The sequence below is a fragment of the Halyomorpha halys genome, unplaced genomic scaffold (assembly GCF_000696795.3).
Source record: "Halyomorpha halys isolate HHAL.00 unplaced genomic scaffold, Hhal_1.1 Scaffold175.1, whole genome shotgun sequence".
Classification (NCBI taxonomy): Eukaryota; Metazoa; Arthropoda; class Insecta; order Hemiptera; family Pentatomidae; genus Halyomorpha; species Halyomorpha halys.
In genome coordinates, this window is record NW_027109182.1 from 557512 (window position 1) to 576401 (window position 18890).

Genomic DNA, 18890 nt, shown 5'->3' on the forward strand with positions numbered 1-18890 from the left:
GTTAGGATTGGTTGGAATGTCAGCTGTATAGACGGTGTAGAGGATGGGACCAAGGATACTACTTTGAGGAAAAATAAATGTAAAAAAATGTTTTGTTTTTTTTACATATTTTCGTATTTTCTCTGAATATTTATTTTAATGTTTAGTTAATTCTTACAATGTCTGTATGTTGTTTTCATTTAGTCCTGACGAAGCCCTGCAGAGTGGGGCGAAACGTTGGACAACAGTAGTTTTCTTCTATTTTGATATCTTTACTTGATCGGTCTTAGTAGGAAAGTTTTTTTTAAAATTGTTTCCTTATACTAGTAATATTATTAATTCTATGACCAAGCTATTATTAATAATTTTGTAACTTTACAGATTGGTTTTCTATTTTGAATAATATTGATATACTTTTCTTTGTTGACTTTTTTCTTTTTTTTTTTTATATGAATTATGAAGAATTTATTATCTAGTTACTAGAACATAGTAAAACATAAAAATATCTTCTATCAAACCAAATCAATTTTTTTTTCTTATGAACCGTAAAAGATAATTTTTTTTTTATATCTTTATTTATGTTGATTTAGATATGGCAATGATATCTTCTAAATCGTTTTTGGTCCCATTTTCCTTAACCTTCACCCAGCCGCTGGGTCTAGGATACAGCCGCAATTCGTAATCTTAGTTAAAACAGATGGGTGTTGAGGTCATTTTTTTTTTTTCAATGATTTTTTTTGTCGGTTCCTTGTGATCCAACAATGTTCACAACAAAATTCGTTTTGATAAAACATTTCTAAAACACAAGTAATTCGTAATGTCAGCTCGAGCGAACTTTTAAGTTACTCTGTTTGCTAATTACGTTTTTAACCTTTTAGGTCTTCAAGTTGAATTTTTTTATTTATTCATAAAAATGACATAAATGAGATTTATTATTTACGATTTTGACTATTAGAGGGTTGTGGAAGCTTCCACGATTTATAAGCTAGGTCAGTTCAATATGAATTAATCTCTATTGGTGAAACTTATAATTAAATTAACAAATCATAAAATGAAATTAAAGTAAAAAAAAAAAAATAATAGTAATAAAAATAACTGTATGAATTTATGAAGTGAATAATAATGATGCAAATTTACAAGTAGTGAACTAATAATAATGATATAATAGATTCGTAATTAGTGTAGAGTGGACCTGATTAAGAACAATAATACAATATAAAATATTTAAAAAAATAAAATATATAATATTATATTATATATATAAATAATGAATCGTATATTATCGAATAATGAAGAAGATTTAATTTCCGACGTTTCGCCCCACTTTGTAAAGCTTCATCAGGTCTGTTCAAGTTGATAGCTTTGCTACTTTGATAGAATATCTTTTAAATATAATAATACAAGAAAGATATATAAAATATCATCTATCAAAGTCGCTAAAGCTATCAACTTGAACAGTCCTCAGGAAGCTTGACAAAGTGGGGCGAAACGTCGCAAAATAAATAGTTGTTAAATATTTTTCTTTCTTAACCCTGACCATCTTCTTCGTTATATAATATTATGCTATATACAATATGTAATTTAATATAAAAAATAAAGAAACATTAAAACTAAAAATAGCTAAAGGATGCAATAAAACAAAATGATACAAGAATACGATAAAAAAATTTCCTAATATATCCTATAGTACTGTAATAGTATATCCTATAGTAATATCTAAATAAATAATATCTATAACTAAGCATACACAAATTTTAATTTTAATCTTAATGAATAATTATGAGTAGTTAGAAAAAAATACAGGCAGATTATGGTCATTTGGTGAATCAAGATCAGTTATTGGGAATCATAAAAGTAAGAAAGTACCCAGTCAATTATTTCTTTTTTAGTTTTCTTTATGATTGATATATTTATTAATTATAGTTTATAAATATAGTTTAAGGTATGTTTACCAAATCTATTCTTATAAGGTGGTAAAATATTTTTTTAAAAGTTATATCAATAGTGAATTCAGAGATATATTACTAATAAGTAAAAATTTTAACTTTATACCTAATTAAATAATTTCAGTGGGTCAAAAAGTGATATTAAAACAAATTATTTTAATATATAAAAAATTCCGGGATGTGGCCAAATCAAATAATTTTTAACTAACTTAAAATATGCACTAATAGCATTTGTAAAGTGTCCTAGAAATTATACTATTACTAGAGGAATGTAAATAATTGGATTAAATATTTGAATTGACGTAATAATTATTTTAAATTGAAATTAACTGTTAGGCAAGTGGTCCAATCAAATTAGTTGATAAATATTTAATCAAACTTCTTGGTGCTTCAAACTTCATCAGGCTCTTGATGTCTGTTTGTAAATTTACATCAATTAGATTTAGGTTAGGAATTGAGTGGCGGCTATTATTGTATATATTGGTAATATAAGTTGCGGTCTGATGGAATAAGATATTAGCTGATACACCGATGTATCAGCTGACAGAGGGCAAGAACCCTCCCCCCCACTCTTAATGGAATCATACATAAGGAGGATGATTCTGGCAATAAATGCAGTATTGAAGTTGTCATCAAGTGTCGTGTATCAAGTACCCCTTCTAAATTAAACCTGTACCGCTACAAACCATGATGGGTTAGGGATGCAGGAAGTATTCTTACTAGACCGACGGTTGTGCAATAAGGTGAATTCTTGGAGATAGTAGCACAATGTCTTACCAATGAGCTAACCACTAACTTAATTCTTTGCGTAGTCATACCCTATAATGAAAAAACAACAGTTTTTTAGAACAAATACTTTCTTTAACTAATTAATAGAAAACTACAAGTACATAGTGTAATTTATAATTAATTACTTAATTATAACCATTAGGCGCTCGATCTTCCAGCGAACAGGTTTGTTTTTATTCTTTTTTTTTGTTTTCTTTCCCCTTTCTTTATTTTACTTTTTCCCCTTATTTTCTCCACTTTTATCCATTTTACTTACCCGCGTTATAAGTTTTGTACACTATACTTATAATTTGACTCTTTATCATCTATTATTGTTACATATATTTTCTTCCTCTCAATTTTCATTTTCTTTTCATATTTAAATTTTAAATTAATAATAACTAATATGTTCATACTTCTTTTCATTATATAACTTTATTTTTATTTCATTTCCTTAAGTAAGTTATTGTACCCGCTTTTTCAATTACCTATGTATACATTTTATTTCCCGATTCTCTCATCACTTCATTTTATTAATTCTATTTTGTAAAATTATTCTGTTTATACTTTCTTTTTATATTTTTTTATTTTTCTATACTTACTGTGGTTGTTATCTTGTTTTGTTCCTTTGTTTTGTCCTTCTGAAGAAGGCTAGAAACTCTAGCCGAAACGTCGGCACATTAAAATAAGTTAATCATACTTATTTGTGTTTTTCATTGACCGCACCCCCAAGCTTCTTCTCCTCATATAATTAATTACTATTACAACTAAAACATTACTTGCAATTTTCTATGACTGCGTGTTATAAATTGATTCAACTAACGCCAGATTTATGCTAGAACCATTTTAACTTTAACTTCAAGGTAATATTTTAAATATTTTAGTATTATTTATTTTACCATACTCGGGACTATTTATCATCTGGGAGTGTTCTGCAAAAATGTTTTCTGGGTATGAACCCGACGTGGTTTTAGGATTGCAAAACTAATACAAAATTTTTAATTATGAAGAAGATGGTGAGTGGTGCAGTCAAAAATACAAAACTAGTTAACAACTTATTAGCCGACGTTTCTCCTCAGTTAGCAGGGTTTCATCAGGGCTGTTCAAGTGGAACGTTTTGAAGAGCCCTGATGAAGCTCTGCAAAGTGGGCGAAACGTCAGTAAATAAATAGTGGTTGACTATTTTTGTATTTTTGAACGCATCTCTGACCATCTTATTCATAATTGAAAATTAGTTTTGTAATCCTAAAACCACGTCGGGCTCATACCCAGAAAACATTTTTCCAGGAGCAGTCCCATATGTTAAATAGCCACGAGTATGGTAAATAATACTAAAATATTACCTTGAAGTTAAAGTTAAAATGGTTCTGGCATAAACCTGGAGTTAGTAGAATCAATGTAATGTAATGGCTATTAATTATAAATTACACTATGTACTTGTAGTTTTCTATTAATTAGTTAAAGAAAGTATTTGCTCTAAAAAACTGTTGTTTTTTCATTGTAGGGTATGACTACGCAAAGAATTAAGTTAGTGGTTAGCTCATTGATAAGATATTGTGCTACTATCACCAAGAATTCAAAGTTACCTTATTGCACAACCGTCGGTCTAGTAAGAATACTTCCTGCATCCCTAACCCATCATGGTTTGTAGCGGTACAGGTTTAATTTAGAAGGGGTACTTGATACACGACATTTGATGACAACTTCAATACTGAATTTATTGTCAGAATCATCCTCCTTATGTATGTTTCCTGACCATCTTCTTCATAATTTGAAATATATGGTCAATTATTTATGTATATATAATTAATTTAACATAGAAAATTGAAACTGTTTTTAAGATATTTGTCCGGTAAGTTGAATAGATGAGAGTAGATGAGAGCATTAGAGGTGTTGTCTATTGTTGTATAACTCAATGTACGAGAGAGCGCTTTACCTTGATATTAATTAGTTTAGATTTTGCGCTGGGGTTTCCCTCGGCTACACTCACTGACTAAGTGCTTTGATGTGCCTTAAGAAGGAATTATCTACCTAAAGTGACCAGATTGGACAAGTAGACATGACCCCAAGAAAGGTACACTGCCAATGATACTCAGGTGTCCGCCTTGTATCTTCCCTATTACGTCTTTCCCTCGATGTAGGCGTTGATGACCTCACAATATTCGACAAGGAGCAGACACGTCCCCTCCACAGAGTGCAGTTCTCGGAAAGAGATAACGCGAGGCGGCCTTCCCGTTCAGTAGATAGGATGCCCTCGGTGACTGTGGTCGACCTAATAGTCTTCTTCTACAGCCAGATCTTCAGGATCTTTTTCAGGATTAGGATCAGGATTCGCCTTCAATACTGAGGATGCTGCGCCACAGGTACCGCCGCGGCTCGCAGCAGCGCCGCAAAGTGCGCAGGCAGAAGTCCGTATCATGTCCTGAGATCAGCAAGGTACGATAGTGTTCTCTTCTATAGTCTGTATCTGACTGATATATTGTCTAAGGAAGCTGATGATCCGAGAGCAGTTAATTACGATTTTAGTATAAAAAAGTCAGTTATTCCAACCCACTTTTTCATTACTCTAATGAAAACTATGCATAATTAGTAGACGAAATTGATAAGTGTGCTAAGTATAGCTAGGAGGAAAAAAAATATATTTTTTCATTCCGAGCTCAAAACCTTTCAAAATATCAACAAGACTAGAAAACTTAACAGAACATTTAAAGTAGAGTAAATATGCTAAGATGTGAACCCTGATAGAGCTTTCTACTTGCAATAGTGTCTGAGATATAGCTATTTAAAAAGCAACATTTTATAAAATAAAATCAGTAATTAGTGAATTAATTTTGAGAAAATTATATTTCAAAAATCTTTCGATGTATAGATGTCTTTTAGCACTCAAATTAAAGCTAGTTTATTGTACTATAAATTACTTTATGACGTTAATGTTCATATTAATAAATATAAACATAATAAAATAATATAATAAATTTAGAGGAATAGTAGTTTTAATGATATTCGACAAAATATATCTCAGGATCATACAGATATCTGCCAGACCTCAAATTAAAGCTTGTTTAAAAATCTATATCTCTGGAACTATTAATTGTAAATAGCTTTTTTGTTGGTATTTAAAAAAAATATAAGAACTCGGAATGGAATATTATTTTTTTTTTTTTAACGTTTTGAAACATCCGCCATTTTTTATTCCCCCTCACTATGCTTGGTAAACTTATGAATTTCTTCTACAAATTATATATAGTTTTTATTAAAGTAATCAAAAATTGGGGTAAAATGACTGACTTTTTTCTCCTCTAGGGCTGTTGTACTATTTCTTTTGAACGGATTTAGCAACGGTCGACAAGGGTCTGTAATTGATTATTTAGAGATTAATATACTTTCAGTAAACACTCCCTTTCCCCATTCATAAGTAGTAAAGATTGTCTATACACTCTCCATCAATTGATGAATATTGTATAGTAAATCGATAAGCTTTGACTAGTGTCGATTGTTAATCTTAACGCCCTTGAACTACAAATTACAATTTTTTCCTGATGCAATAAGTATTTACACAATATTTCGGTTAGCTACGGCATTCTCTGTTAACGAAATAAATATTTTCCTAATAAATAATTCAAAACACTATCCAATTATAGTCTCAAAACTTTTATTTCTTTTACACGTCCAACGTTTCGGCCAATTCGGCCATCTACAGGGACAATCTACTCAACACCACTATGAAAACATATAATTTAACCACTCTAAAAACTTCATTCAGGCTATTCTGCCCAGGTCAAAACATTTATATCTAATTAGTCAATTATCCATTTAAAACCACAGTCAAAAATATTTCTCTGCAAACACTATTAATACACTTTTATCACAACCTTGCTTGTGCCTGAAGATGACCGAATTGGCCGAAACGTTGGACGTGTAAAAGAAATAAAAGTTTTGAGACTATAATTGGATAGTGTTTTGAATTATTTATTAAAAAATTACCAGTCTCAAGAAAATATTAAGATTTTTTAAATTAATTAAATTAAAAATTAAATATATTTTCTGTCAAAATAGAAGAAATATTTTCAAAGGAAAAAGTTTTTAAACATTTGATCTATAAAGTAATTTACAAATGTTTGTACTATATAGATGTGTTTATATGATTATATTATTGTAATATATATTATTCTAAAAGATAATATTGTTGAAATATATTCTGGGACAAAACAATATTGGGAATAAAAAATATTCACCTCAGACATATTGCTATTGTTAAATGGTGGGGACCCTAGTCCGGTAAGTGTGTCTTTTTGCCAAATCCTGGCAGATATTTAGAAAGTACCCACTGCTGGGAGTGTCAAAAAAAAATATTGACTGCCATGTGGGAATCGAACCCACAACGTTCTGACAGAGCGCTCTAGGACCAACTTCGTCGCGTCCCTAACTATTCAAGCCTAACTACAATATTGTATCAATAATATATAAAGATAAAAATATATGTAAATATCAATTGTAAATAAATAAAATATTCCAAATAAATCGATTTATCAGTCCCATGTAAAAACGTATATCGTGAGCTTTATCAAAATTACCTTTTTACGTTTATAAAAATATGGAGTTGTTGATAAATTTTTATTCTTCAATTTTATAGTTTTAAATGACGCATTTTCTCCTGCAGGAAAACGACATTTAACGCTACTATTCATTTCACTAAAGTTGTTCACATTATATTATTCCTTGTTATTAAATATTCCATTATGGTTTTGGTAAAATAAACTACTCTAATAATAATAAATAATTTTTTATTTCAATTATAGTCTTTTCAATTTCCTGAGACTGGTTATTATTGTTTAAATTAAATAAATTGTATCCAAATTAAAGTCTCAAAATACTCTTTATTTCTTTAAAAGTCCAACGTTTCGGCCAAATCGGCCATACTCAAGAACAATCCATAAATACAAATTTACACTCACTTCAATAATTTTAAAACGTTTTGCTGGATAATCTGCCCAGGTCATTAATTTCAGTGAAATACTTTGTTATAACAATATTTATATCCACAAATATTGTGATAACAAATTATAATTGTGTTAAATTGATTGAAGTTAAAAGTTTTAATATTAATGTGAAGAGTGGCCAAATAGAGTAATGTTGACTGAAATTCCTGGGCAGAATAGCATGCTAAAAAGTTTTTAAAGTCCTGATGTGTAAATTTGTATTTTAGATTGTCCTTAAGGATGGCCAAATTGGCCGAAACGTTGGACTTTTAAGGAAATAAAGAGTGTTTTGAGAATTGGATACAATTTGTTTTAAATAAACAATAATTTATTAAATAAATCAAAACTTGTATCCTTTTTTGTCTGAACACTTTTTATTTTTCACCAGTCCAACGTTTCGACCATTTTAGCCATCCTCATGGACATCTTCAATTATAATTTCTTCCTCACATTAAATTTAGAGTTACTTTTGCAGGCTATTCTGCCCAGGTTTTTTTTTTTTTATTATTATTATTAATTTAAAATCGTAAATATTTAATTCTTCTTATATAAGATTATCCACACACATTCACTACCATATACACAAACCATTTATGGATTTAACCATTTAACACCGGATAAATGGTTTGTGTATATGGTAGTGAATTTGTGTGGATAATCTTATATAAGAAGAATTAAATATTTATGATTTTAAATTTTTTAAAAAATAGGCTTTTAACTTATAATTAATGAATGACCTGGGCAGAATAGCCTGCAAAAGTAACTCTAAATTTAATGTGAGGAAGAAATTATAATAGAAGATGTCCTTAAGAATTGGGTACAAATTTTCGATTTATTTAATAAATAATTACCTTGTCTCAAGAAATTGAAATAATATAATTAAATAATAATTGTTTATATAGAGAAATATCTTTTGACGCAAGGTGTGTGTTTAAAGAGGCCGTCAACTTTTTAATATTATAAAAGTATACATTTACATTCGTTATATATTATCTAGATTTTAAATGTTATTTTTTAAATATATTTGGTTCATTATGCAAGGAGATATGCGGCCCTCCATTGCGTAATTACAACATTTGATCGTTTGCTCATCAATCATGTTGGCTTCGACAGGGCCGATATCGGTTCCCAATGCCTTTGAGCTTTTTGAAATTAGAACAAAAATACAATAATGATTAATATGAGGGGATAGTTAGGGGGTGGGGTGGTCAGTAGAGAACACAAATAAGTAAAAAAAAAATATTAAAATAATATTTCTGCCAACGTTTCGGAAAGAATTACTAGCCTTCATCAGAATTACTAGCCCTCTCATTACAGCACTTACTAGACAAACGGTATAAACTTCCAACACATTATAAAAGACATGACTGTAATAAGACCAATCTGGACATATGGAGTTGAGCTTTGGGGCTCCACTAAACCTTCGAATTCCTCTCGTATCCAATCATTACAATCCAAAATCCTTCGTAAAATCCTCAATGCTCCTTACTTTGTCACATACATAAAGACCTTAATGTTCCCAATGTAACCGATCTAGCCCGAACCAGATATCACTCCTTCCATTATAAACTCTCTAACCACTCAAACCCCCTAGTTTCTAATCTTGCATCCTCTTCCATTCCTGACAATCCTCTGAGGTGCCTGAAAAGAAGATGGCCACGAGACCAGCTAATATAAAATGTAATTATAGTACTACCAATGGGTAGTTTCTCTACATTCCTGTAACACTCCAATTTAACTTAGATCAGATTTACTAAATGTATTATAATGTACAGTTGTAAATAGCAATAAATAAATATTAAAAAAAAAAAACTATCATTAAGTAAACACTTCGACATCAGTAAAGATTGATAGTTTATTCAAGTAGTTGTGAGTCTTATAAAATACAAAGTAATACCATTATATTGATTTTTAATATTTGATATTAAATACTTATTATTATTCAATAGGCCATTTGTCTCCTGTTTGTCTATTTTCGATTTCTACTTTTTCCGCTGGTATGATTTTTATAAAATCAAATATTAACGAATTAATAAATAAATCAAAATGGATTTTTGGCAAACAAGACTTTGAAAAAAATAAATAAAACTTTGTAACCCCGAATATAAGGAAAAATCTCGAAACGTTAAATATTGTTGAAAATATACGTTAGGTGAGCACCTCAAGAATTTCTGTAATTACCTATTTCCTATTTAAAATTTAAAAACATTTTAAAGTATTTTTACAATGTTGAAGATAAGTTGTTCAAGAATTACTAAACCAGAGGTTGTTAGTTGTATATTGTCATGTATAGTCATTGGGGATATATTCTTTTCTAACAAAGAGAAATTATATTGGAAGGAAGACAGAGATACGGAGAAATGGAGCGTGTCAGCTGATTCAGAAGGAAATCAGATTTAGGGAGGAAGTAGGAATACACGCCTTATATATCAAGTGTATTCATTCATGGATCTTGTAAAATGTATCCATCTCTTTCTCCTTGGCTGCTCTCATTCACTTAAGCAATTTCCTATAGCTGATACTAATCAATCCGCGAGTTGCTAGTACAGGTACCTTTTATCCCCCCCCCCCAACAAGAAAACAACTTTTGTTAATAAAACTGTGAAAGGAGTCTACAGTATACTATAAATATTGTCATACAGTAAATTAGTGGATATTATATGCTTGTATTTTTCTTACATAAACATAAACATCTTACACTTTCATACTTTAGCATACACGTCTTGCAATTTCTTACTTAAACGTACTCATCTTCATCTAACCCTCCAATGATATTAATGGTAATAAATTAAGGAATATTATATGCTATTTTTCTGTCTAGGTATTTTCTAACATAAACATACTCATCTTACACTTTCATACATAAGCATACGCATCTTGCACTTTCTTACATGAAGTTGACCTGCATTACATGGACTTTCTTGTTTAAACATATGCATCTTGAAGTTTCTTACTAAACATACACATCTTGAACTTTCGTACATGAACTTTCTTGCAAAAACATACACATCTTGCACTTTATTACAGAAGCATATACATCTTGAAGTTTCTTTCATTAACATACAGATCTTGAACTTTCTTTCATAAACATACAGATTTTGAACTTTCTTACAAAACATACGCAACTTGCATTTTCTTGTATGAACATATGCATATACATATCTTGTAATTTCTTACATCAACATACACTTCTTGCAATTTCTTACATAAACACACATCTTGCTCTAACCCTTCAATGATATTTTACAATCTCATAATATATATATAAGGAAATATTAAATAATGTTCATAAATAATAAGATAAATATTTTTTTCGAAAATAGTAAATAATAGTGCGTAATATTTAATTGTATCGTGATATTATATTAAGCTAGTAGGGGAAAAAAATGATATCCTTAAAATCGAAAATTTGGACTTGCGTTGTAGGTTTTAGACATGAAGGAACAAATGTTTTCGTGTATAAACAAATATCATGATATCCGTGGCCATAAAATATAAAAAAAAGTTTGTTTCCAGATAGTGCTATGTTATACCAAAGCCATTTTAAGCATTCTTAATAGCATATTTCAAAATCGGATCGTCCCGTAGATTTTGTTCTGTATGGCAAATAATTAATGCTGGAAGATTATTGATGGACCGTGTGTTAGAACACTCGGCTCTCGTGGGGGAGTTAACTAAGTTAATAAGTTGTATATATAATTGTAATAGTTTTTTTAATAAATAATAGGAGGTTAGGAAAAAAAAAAAAAAAAAAAAAAATGGACCGTGTCAAAATAGGGTATCCATTCTGTCTCATCATTTGATTTGTATTCTTTTTTCTTTTTACATCTCTTTATTTGTATTTTCTTTAATATTTCTTTTCTTATCTATCTGTTACTGTTACCCTTTACATTTACTATTTACTACCTTTAATTTTTCTTATTATATCTTACTTTTTTACATTTTATACCCCTGTTATTTTACACTTATGTTTTTGTTTTCCTTTTGTAACTATGTGTTTGTATCTTTTTTAGCCCTGACGAAGTCCTGCAACGTGGGGCGAAACGTCGGCTCAATAAAATAGTATAATGCTACTATTTGAGTTTTTATGACCGCACCCGGACCATATCCCTTTCAAATAATTTTTTTTTTTATGACTCCTTAGTCATTTCTGACATAGGGGGGGTGTCTATAACACCCTATTCTAACCATGGTGGGGGTCCAGTTTTATTATGTTGGACTCTGTGGTCATGATATAGCCCTGCAAATATACTTTCGTGCAGGTACTATTAATCGTTTTGCATTGTACATTTAAAAATGTCCTGAAAAAGCATTCCTTTTTTATTTACAATGTAACATGGTTAATAATATCAACATATATAATCTGAATCGTTAACTCCGTGTCCTTCCAGTTTATCAATAACGTTCGGTACATGGAGGACAAAATTTTAGTGCGTGATTCACATATCTCCATGTATCTGACCCCTCTCTGGCCTCACTCATTATGAATCATAATATCTTTAATGACTCATATATACTTTTATCATTATTCCTGAAATGATAAACTCAAGTATCTGGGTTTATTCTTTCTCTTGTTTATTTTAATATGCATCATGATGTGCCTATATAGCAGTAGAAAGGAGAGAAATTTCAGTGATATAGATATAACAGGAAATGCATTCGAACAGGTATTTAGGTGCTACGGTAACTAGAAAAAATTAAATTGATGAGGAAATAAAAGCGAGTTTGAAGGTAGGAAATGCTTGTTATTTTTCAATTTCGAAAATTCTTAGCTTGCGGATTCTGTTAAAAACATTTTTTTTTTTTTTAATTTATTTATTGCTATTTACAACTGTACATTTAGTAAATTTGATCTCAGTTAAATTGGAGTATTACAGGCGTGTAGGAGAAACTACCCGTTGATAGCTCTCTAATGACGTTTTACGTTAGCAGGTCTCGTGTCCATCTTCTTTTCAAGCGCCTCGGAGGATTGTCAGGAATGGAAGAGGAGGCAAGGTTAGAAACTAGTGGGTTTGGGGAGTTTGTTACATATGGAACATTAAGATCTTTATGGATGATTTTATTTGTTACAATGTAAGGAGCATTGAGGATTTTGGATTGTAATGAATAGATACGAGAGGAATTCGAATGTTTAGTGGAGCCCCAAAGCTCAACATGTCCAGGTAGGCCTTATTTCAGTCATGTAGATCAGTCTTTTGTAATGAATTGGAAGTTTAAACCGTTTGTCCAGGAAGTGCTGTAATAGTTGAAATCTACTTGCAGTTTCCTGTGTTTTAAGTCTCATGTGAAGATTCCAGGCTAGTAATTTGTCCAGATGTAGTCTAAGGTAGCGGATCTGTTCGACAGGGGTAAGATCAACATTATTAAAGTGTACTGTAGGGCAGTCGTTAGGTTTACGACGAAGGGTAAAGGTGATTTGTTGGGATTTTTAACGTCAAAATTAGAATTTACAAAACTATTATCCTTCTTACTATTCTTTATAGATGCGAGACGTTCGCTCTTACACTAAGGGAAGAACGGGAAGGTTTTTGAAAAGAAAGTATTATGTAAATTATTCTGACCGAAAAAGAATTAATTAATGGTTGAATTTAGAAGGCTGTGAAACACTGAATTAAGGGGACTGCAGTCGGTAAATATAATTCAGGTTATATGTTGAGGCATATAGGATGGGCGTGTCAGGTTGTAGGGTTTGGCAACGAGCGAATTTTTAAAACGCTGATAAACACTGTATACAGATGGTTAACGCCTGAGTGGTAAACCGAAACCTAGATGGGAGGATTGCGTTTTAAAACTGAATTTGGGTTTAGAGGTGAATCACTGGAAAGATGTATGTAGAGAACGATTAGTGATATCGGTATCTAACCTTCGGGTTCAGAAAACCTTCTTTATAATGAAAACATTTTTATAATTAGTTGTCAAAATTGATGAGTCAATGAGTCAAACAAGTATAGTAGACACCGCACATGGCGCTACTGGTTATGGACTCCTGGGTGTACCCGAAACTTTCTGACTATTCTTTTCCTCCTGAGATAATAATACGACAAAATGGTTTCATCATCACTCCAGTCTTCCGAAGATATTTCCCGTACGATATCTTTGACGACACTGAACGAACTAGAGATTCTGTTTGCTGATGAGTAGTCTCGTTGTGTGAAGTCACCACTGAGTCTGTAACTGGTCAGTGACCCTAGTTGCCGACTGGTTTAGTTCCTTTCCAGTAGCTTCCTTATGCAGTGGACCTAAGTACAGTAAGATATTTTTTAGTCGAGTCCCTTGCCCTCGGAAACTGAAGAATATTAGGACACGTCCAATATGGGTCTCTACACTCCGGAAATTCCTTAATATTTAGTTATTTGTTTATTTTGGAAGATCATTAGTTAACCATTTCGTAATTGTTGGAAGATGGACCCAGTAGGTGGTCAAGAATAGCAGAAAAAAATATTCATTTGTAAATTACTTCTATCAACTTTATCTGTTATCAATGTTTATCTGTTATGTGTGTACGTTTCTTGTACGCTTGCCTGCCTATTAGTATATTTTATTTTATTATCCTTTGTGTGGAATCCTAACACAAGACTGAAAAGACAGGAAACTGCACGCAGATTCCTACTATAACAGCACTTACTAGACAAACGGTCTAAACTTCCAACTCATTACAAAAGACTGATCTACATGACAATAATAAGGCCAATCTGGACATACGGAGTTGAGCTTTGGGGCTCCACTAAACCTTCGAATTCCTCTCGTATCCAATCTTTACAATCCAAAATCCTTCGTAAAATCCTCAATGCTCCTTATTTTGTTACTAATAAAACCATCCATAAAGACCTAAATGTTCCTTATGTAACCGATCTAGCCCGAACCCGATATTATTCCTTCCATAATTAACTCCCTAACCAGCCAAACCCACTAGTTTCTAACCTTGCTTCCTCTTCTATTCCTGGGAATCCTCCGAGGCGCCTGAAAAGAAGATGGCCTCGTGACCTTATATTGTAAACTGTTTTTAGAGTTCTACTACTGGGTAGTTTCTCTACATCCTGTATCATATCATTATGTCATTATGATCAAATTTACTTGTTGTATTTTTTATACAGTTGTAAATATCAATAAATAAATAATAAAAAAAATAAATATCCTTTGTACGAGCTCCTTTGTCGATTATCCCCATTTTTGTCTTCTTCATCCCATCTCTTGATGGCTATAATAATCAGTCATCGGTAATGCTAAAGTCTCGAAATTCCTTAAATTTACTTAATAGTTTATTTTAGAATATTGTTAGTTGACCGTATGTCATGATTATAGGAAGACAGTGGTCTAGATAGTACAAGAGCCCAAGAGGAGAAAAAAGGCATTTATCTCACCCCAATTTTTTATTACTTTAATGGAAACTATGTATAATTAATAATGAAAATTTATGAGTCTGCCAAGTATAGGTAGGGGGAATAAAAAATGGCGGCTGTTTCAAAGCGATGTAAAAAACTAATTTTTCATTCGGAGCTCTATACCTTAAAAAGTTGGAACAACACAAGAAAACCTAAGAGAACGTCATTTAAAGAAGATTAAATTTGCTAAAATATGAGCCCTAATAGAGTTATTTACGTTAAATAGTTTTCGAGATATAGCTTTTTAAAAAGCAACATTTCATAAAAATGTAGTATGGTACGTACTGAAAGAATTGTTGTTAGTGAATTTATTTTGAAAAATCATTTGACGTACAGATCTCTCTTAGCACTCAAATTAAAGCTAGTTTAATGAGCTATAAAGTAGTTTATGATGTTTATCTTCGTAGGAGTAATAGTTTACATGAAATTTGATAAAATAAATTGATTTGTAGTTGTTCGGACAAATTTTCATTTGCCAAATTCATATTCATATGTGAATATCAAAAAAACTACTATGCCTACGAAGATAAGTGTCATAAACTAGTTTATAGTTAGTTAAATTTCCTTTATTTTGAGTGTTGGCAGACATATGTGCGTCTTATGAATCTAGAGATATATTTTTCAAAAATCCAACATTTTATACGAATAACTAGAAATTAACATTTTGTGAGTTTATTTTGTCAAATATCATAAAAACTACTACTCCTACAAAGATAAACATTATTAACCATTTTATAGTAAATTTAACTAGCGTTAATTTGATTGCTAATAGATATCTGTAGGTCTCATAGTTCATGAGATATAGATTTCTCAAGATAAATTAACTAACTACTGATATTTCAGTACATTTTTATAAAATGTTTAACTTCGAGAACTACTGGACGTAAATAGCTCTATTAGGACTAATATTTCAGCAAATTTACCATTCTTTAAATATTGTTCTCTTAAATTTTCTAGTGTTGTTGGTAGTTTTTAAGATATAGAGCTCCGAATGAAAAATGAGTGTTCTTTTAAGGTTTTTAAACAGCCGCCATTTTTTATTCCCCCTACCTATTCTTAGCAGACTCATCAATTTTTACTAGTAATTATAATTAGTTTTCATTAAGGTAATCAAAAATTGGGGTAAAATAACTGCCTTTTTTACTTCCCGGCTCTTGTACTAAGAATATTCATTCGTAACCAAGGGTTTTTTGACCGCCAGATTCCTTGTCCGATATCTACGTTTTGGTCTTCTCCATACGATCTCCGATGCCTATTATAATCATCAGACATTACCTACATCACCACCACTGAATTTCCAGGTGCAGTATTGCACTGCTCCATTGTGGAGTCGCCAGGTCATTTATAGCGGACACAAAGCCAGCCACGTATTGACTACTTTCATCTCTCCCCACTGGTTATTTATTTTATTGAAACTGTCCTTTCCCATTGCATCTATAACTCTCGGCCAGTTTCATTCCAAAACCCAAATTGAAAACTTAAACGTAAACTAAATACATAGCAAGATGTTAATTGTTAGTTGACAGTAGGTTAATATATCTTCTCATATTAACCTACTGTCAACTACATGTGGTCAGGAGTACAGCCAGTAAAAAAAAATACACAAATAAATAAAAATTATTTATTTGTGCCAACTGTTCGGCCTAAATTTCAGGCCTTCAAAAAAATATAATAGCCATAACTCAGAAAACATAAAGTATAATAAAAGGAAAATAACAAACAAACTTAGAAATATACATAACCGTAAATTAAGTTGATAGTAGTTGATTAATTACAATATAAGATAAAATATTAGATAATTTATTTCTTGAATACTTTCTGCTTTTTAATCATTTTACCAATTTCAGCAAATTTACTCTTTGGTGTTGTCTTAATGATGTTCTTTGGTGTTGGTGTTTAAAGATATAGAGCTCTGATACTACAATGAAGTAGTTTCTGGCGTTTATCATCGTAGGAGTAGCAGTTTTCATGATATTCAACAGAACAAATTCACAAATATTGATTAAAAATTTTTTAACAAAAAAATGATTTATTAAAAAATATATCTCAAGTACTATTCCAAGGTATAGATATCTTCGAGAACTCACATTAAAGCTAGTTAAATGTATTATAAAGTAGTTCTCACATAAATATATATTTTGCTCATGAAATTTTGGCCGAACAATTATAAGTCAATTTATTTTAGGAAATATCATAAAAACTACTACTCTTACGAAGATAAACATCATAGTACATTAAACTAGCTTTAAATTGAGTGCTAATAGACAACTGTACGTCGAATGGTTTTTAAGATATAAATTTCTTAAAATAAATTCACTAACTTCTGATTTTTCAGTGCATTTTTTATTAAAAGTTTATATTTCGGGAACTATTGAACGTAAATAGCTCGATTAGGGTTCATATTTTAGAATATATACTTTACTTTAAATTATGTTTACTTCGAATTTCTCGAGTTATTGGTAGCTTTAATGACAAAGAGCTCCGAATGAAAAATTAATTAATGTTTTGAAACAGCCACCATTTTTTATTCCCCCTACCTATACTTGGCAGACTCATCAGTTTTGACTAGTAATTATACATAGTTTTCATTAAAGTAATCAACAATTAGGGTTAGATAACTGCTTTTTTTTCTTCCCGGTTCTTGTACTATAAGATAACTGACTTTTTCTCCTCTTGAGCACTTGTACTAGCTGATCCTGCTCGAACTCACCCAAGTAAAACTTGGTTGAATATGAGTGCTGACCACAGCATAAATACTTAATACTTCCTCCCCAATATCCTAGGTGGGCCATATTGGTACCAAGCTTCTTGTTTACCGTGGGCGAACTAATATCCAAGATGTTACCAAAAACATGTTTTTTACTGTCCGCTTTCTGTCCTTGGAACACAAGGTTATTAGAAGCACTTAAGTCTATATCACGTTACAGAATAACATTCTCCAGATTACAGTAGCTTATCCTACATTTATTTTTTTTTATTATGATTCACAATTTTTTTTTATTTTATTTATTTTATTACATATATATGTGTAAATGATTGATCGTATTATTTTAAAATATGAAGAAGATGGGTACGGTCAAAAGGAAACTAAAAATAGTTTATTATAATAAACTTTTTATTTGCCGACGTTTCGCCCCTCTTTGTAGAGCTTCATCAAGGCTAAAAACCACTAAAATTATTTTGACATAGTAAGATAATAAGATACAAAAAGTAAATTAAGGTAGGGATAGAATCATGTAGATATAACGAAAAGAAGAATTGAAATAAAATAGACAAGGTATGCTTTTTATATATACTTATCACTGTCTATTTTATACTCTAACTAATTTTAATTCTTCATTTTGTTCATTTACATATAATAAAAAAAAAATACGCAAACTATTAGTTTAAAAATGAAAAGTGGACGTTAATAAACATAAAAATATAAAAGCAGGTTTGAGAAAAAAAAAATTAACACACTAGAAGACGGAAAATAAATATAAGAAGTAAGTTGAGATTAAATCAATATCGAGAAAGAATTAGTATAAATAAAATTAATAATAATAATAATACATATGTAAAGAACAGAATTAACATTAATATATTAAAGAATATTTATTCTTTAATTTAAAAGTTTTGATTCTGTCTCAATTTTCATTTTCTTTCCATATTTAAATTTTAAATTAATAATAACTAATATGTTCATACTTCTTTACATTATATAACTTTAATTTTATTTCATTTCCTTAATTAACTTATTGTACCCACTTTTTCAATTACCTATGTCTATATTTTATTTCCCGCTTCTCTCATCACTTTATTTTATTAATTCTATCTTGTAAAACTATTCATTGTAT

At 30.4% G+C, this 18890-nt stretch overlaps 1 protein-coding gene across 15 annotated transcripts in view; it reads left to right on the top strand.

The window, feature by feature from the left end:
* Positions 1-18890, top strand: part of PDZ-GEF (PDZ domain-containing guanine nucleotide exchange factor) — a 621085-nt gene that overhangs the window by 541506 nt on the left and 60689 nt on the right. Inside the window, exon 1 of one of the 15 annotated variants that reach the window (XM_014418016.3) lies at positions 4943-5129. The exons of the other annotated variants lie outside the window; for them this stretch is intronic. Coding sequence (XP_014273502.1) covers positions 5043-5129 — 87 coding nt within the window. The 5' untranslated portion in view covers positions 4943-5042. Of the gene's footprint in view, positions 1-4942; positions 5130-18890 lie in introns of those variants that run through there. 15 annotated transcript variants of the gene reach the window in all.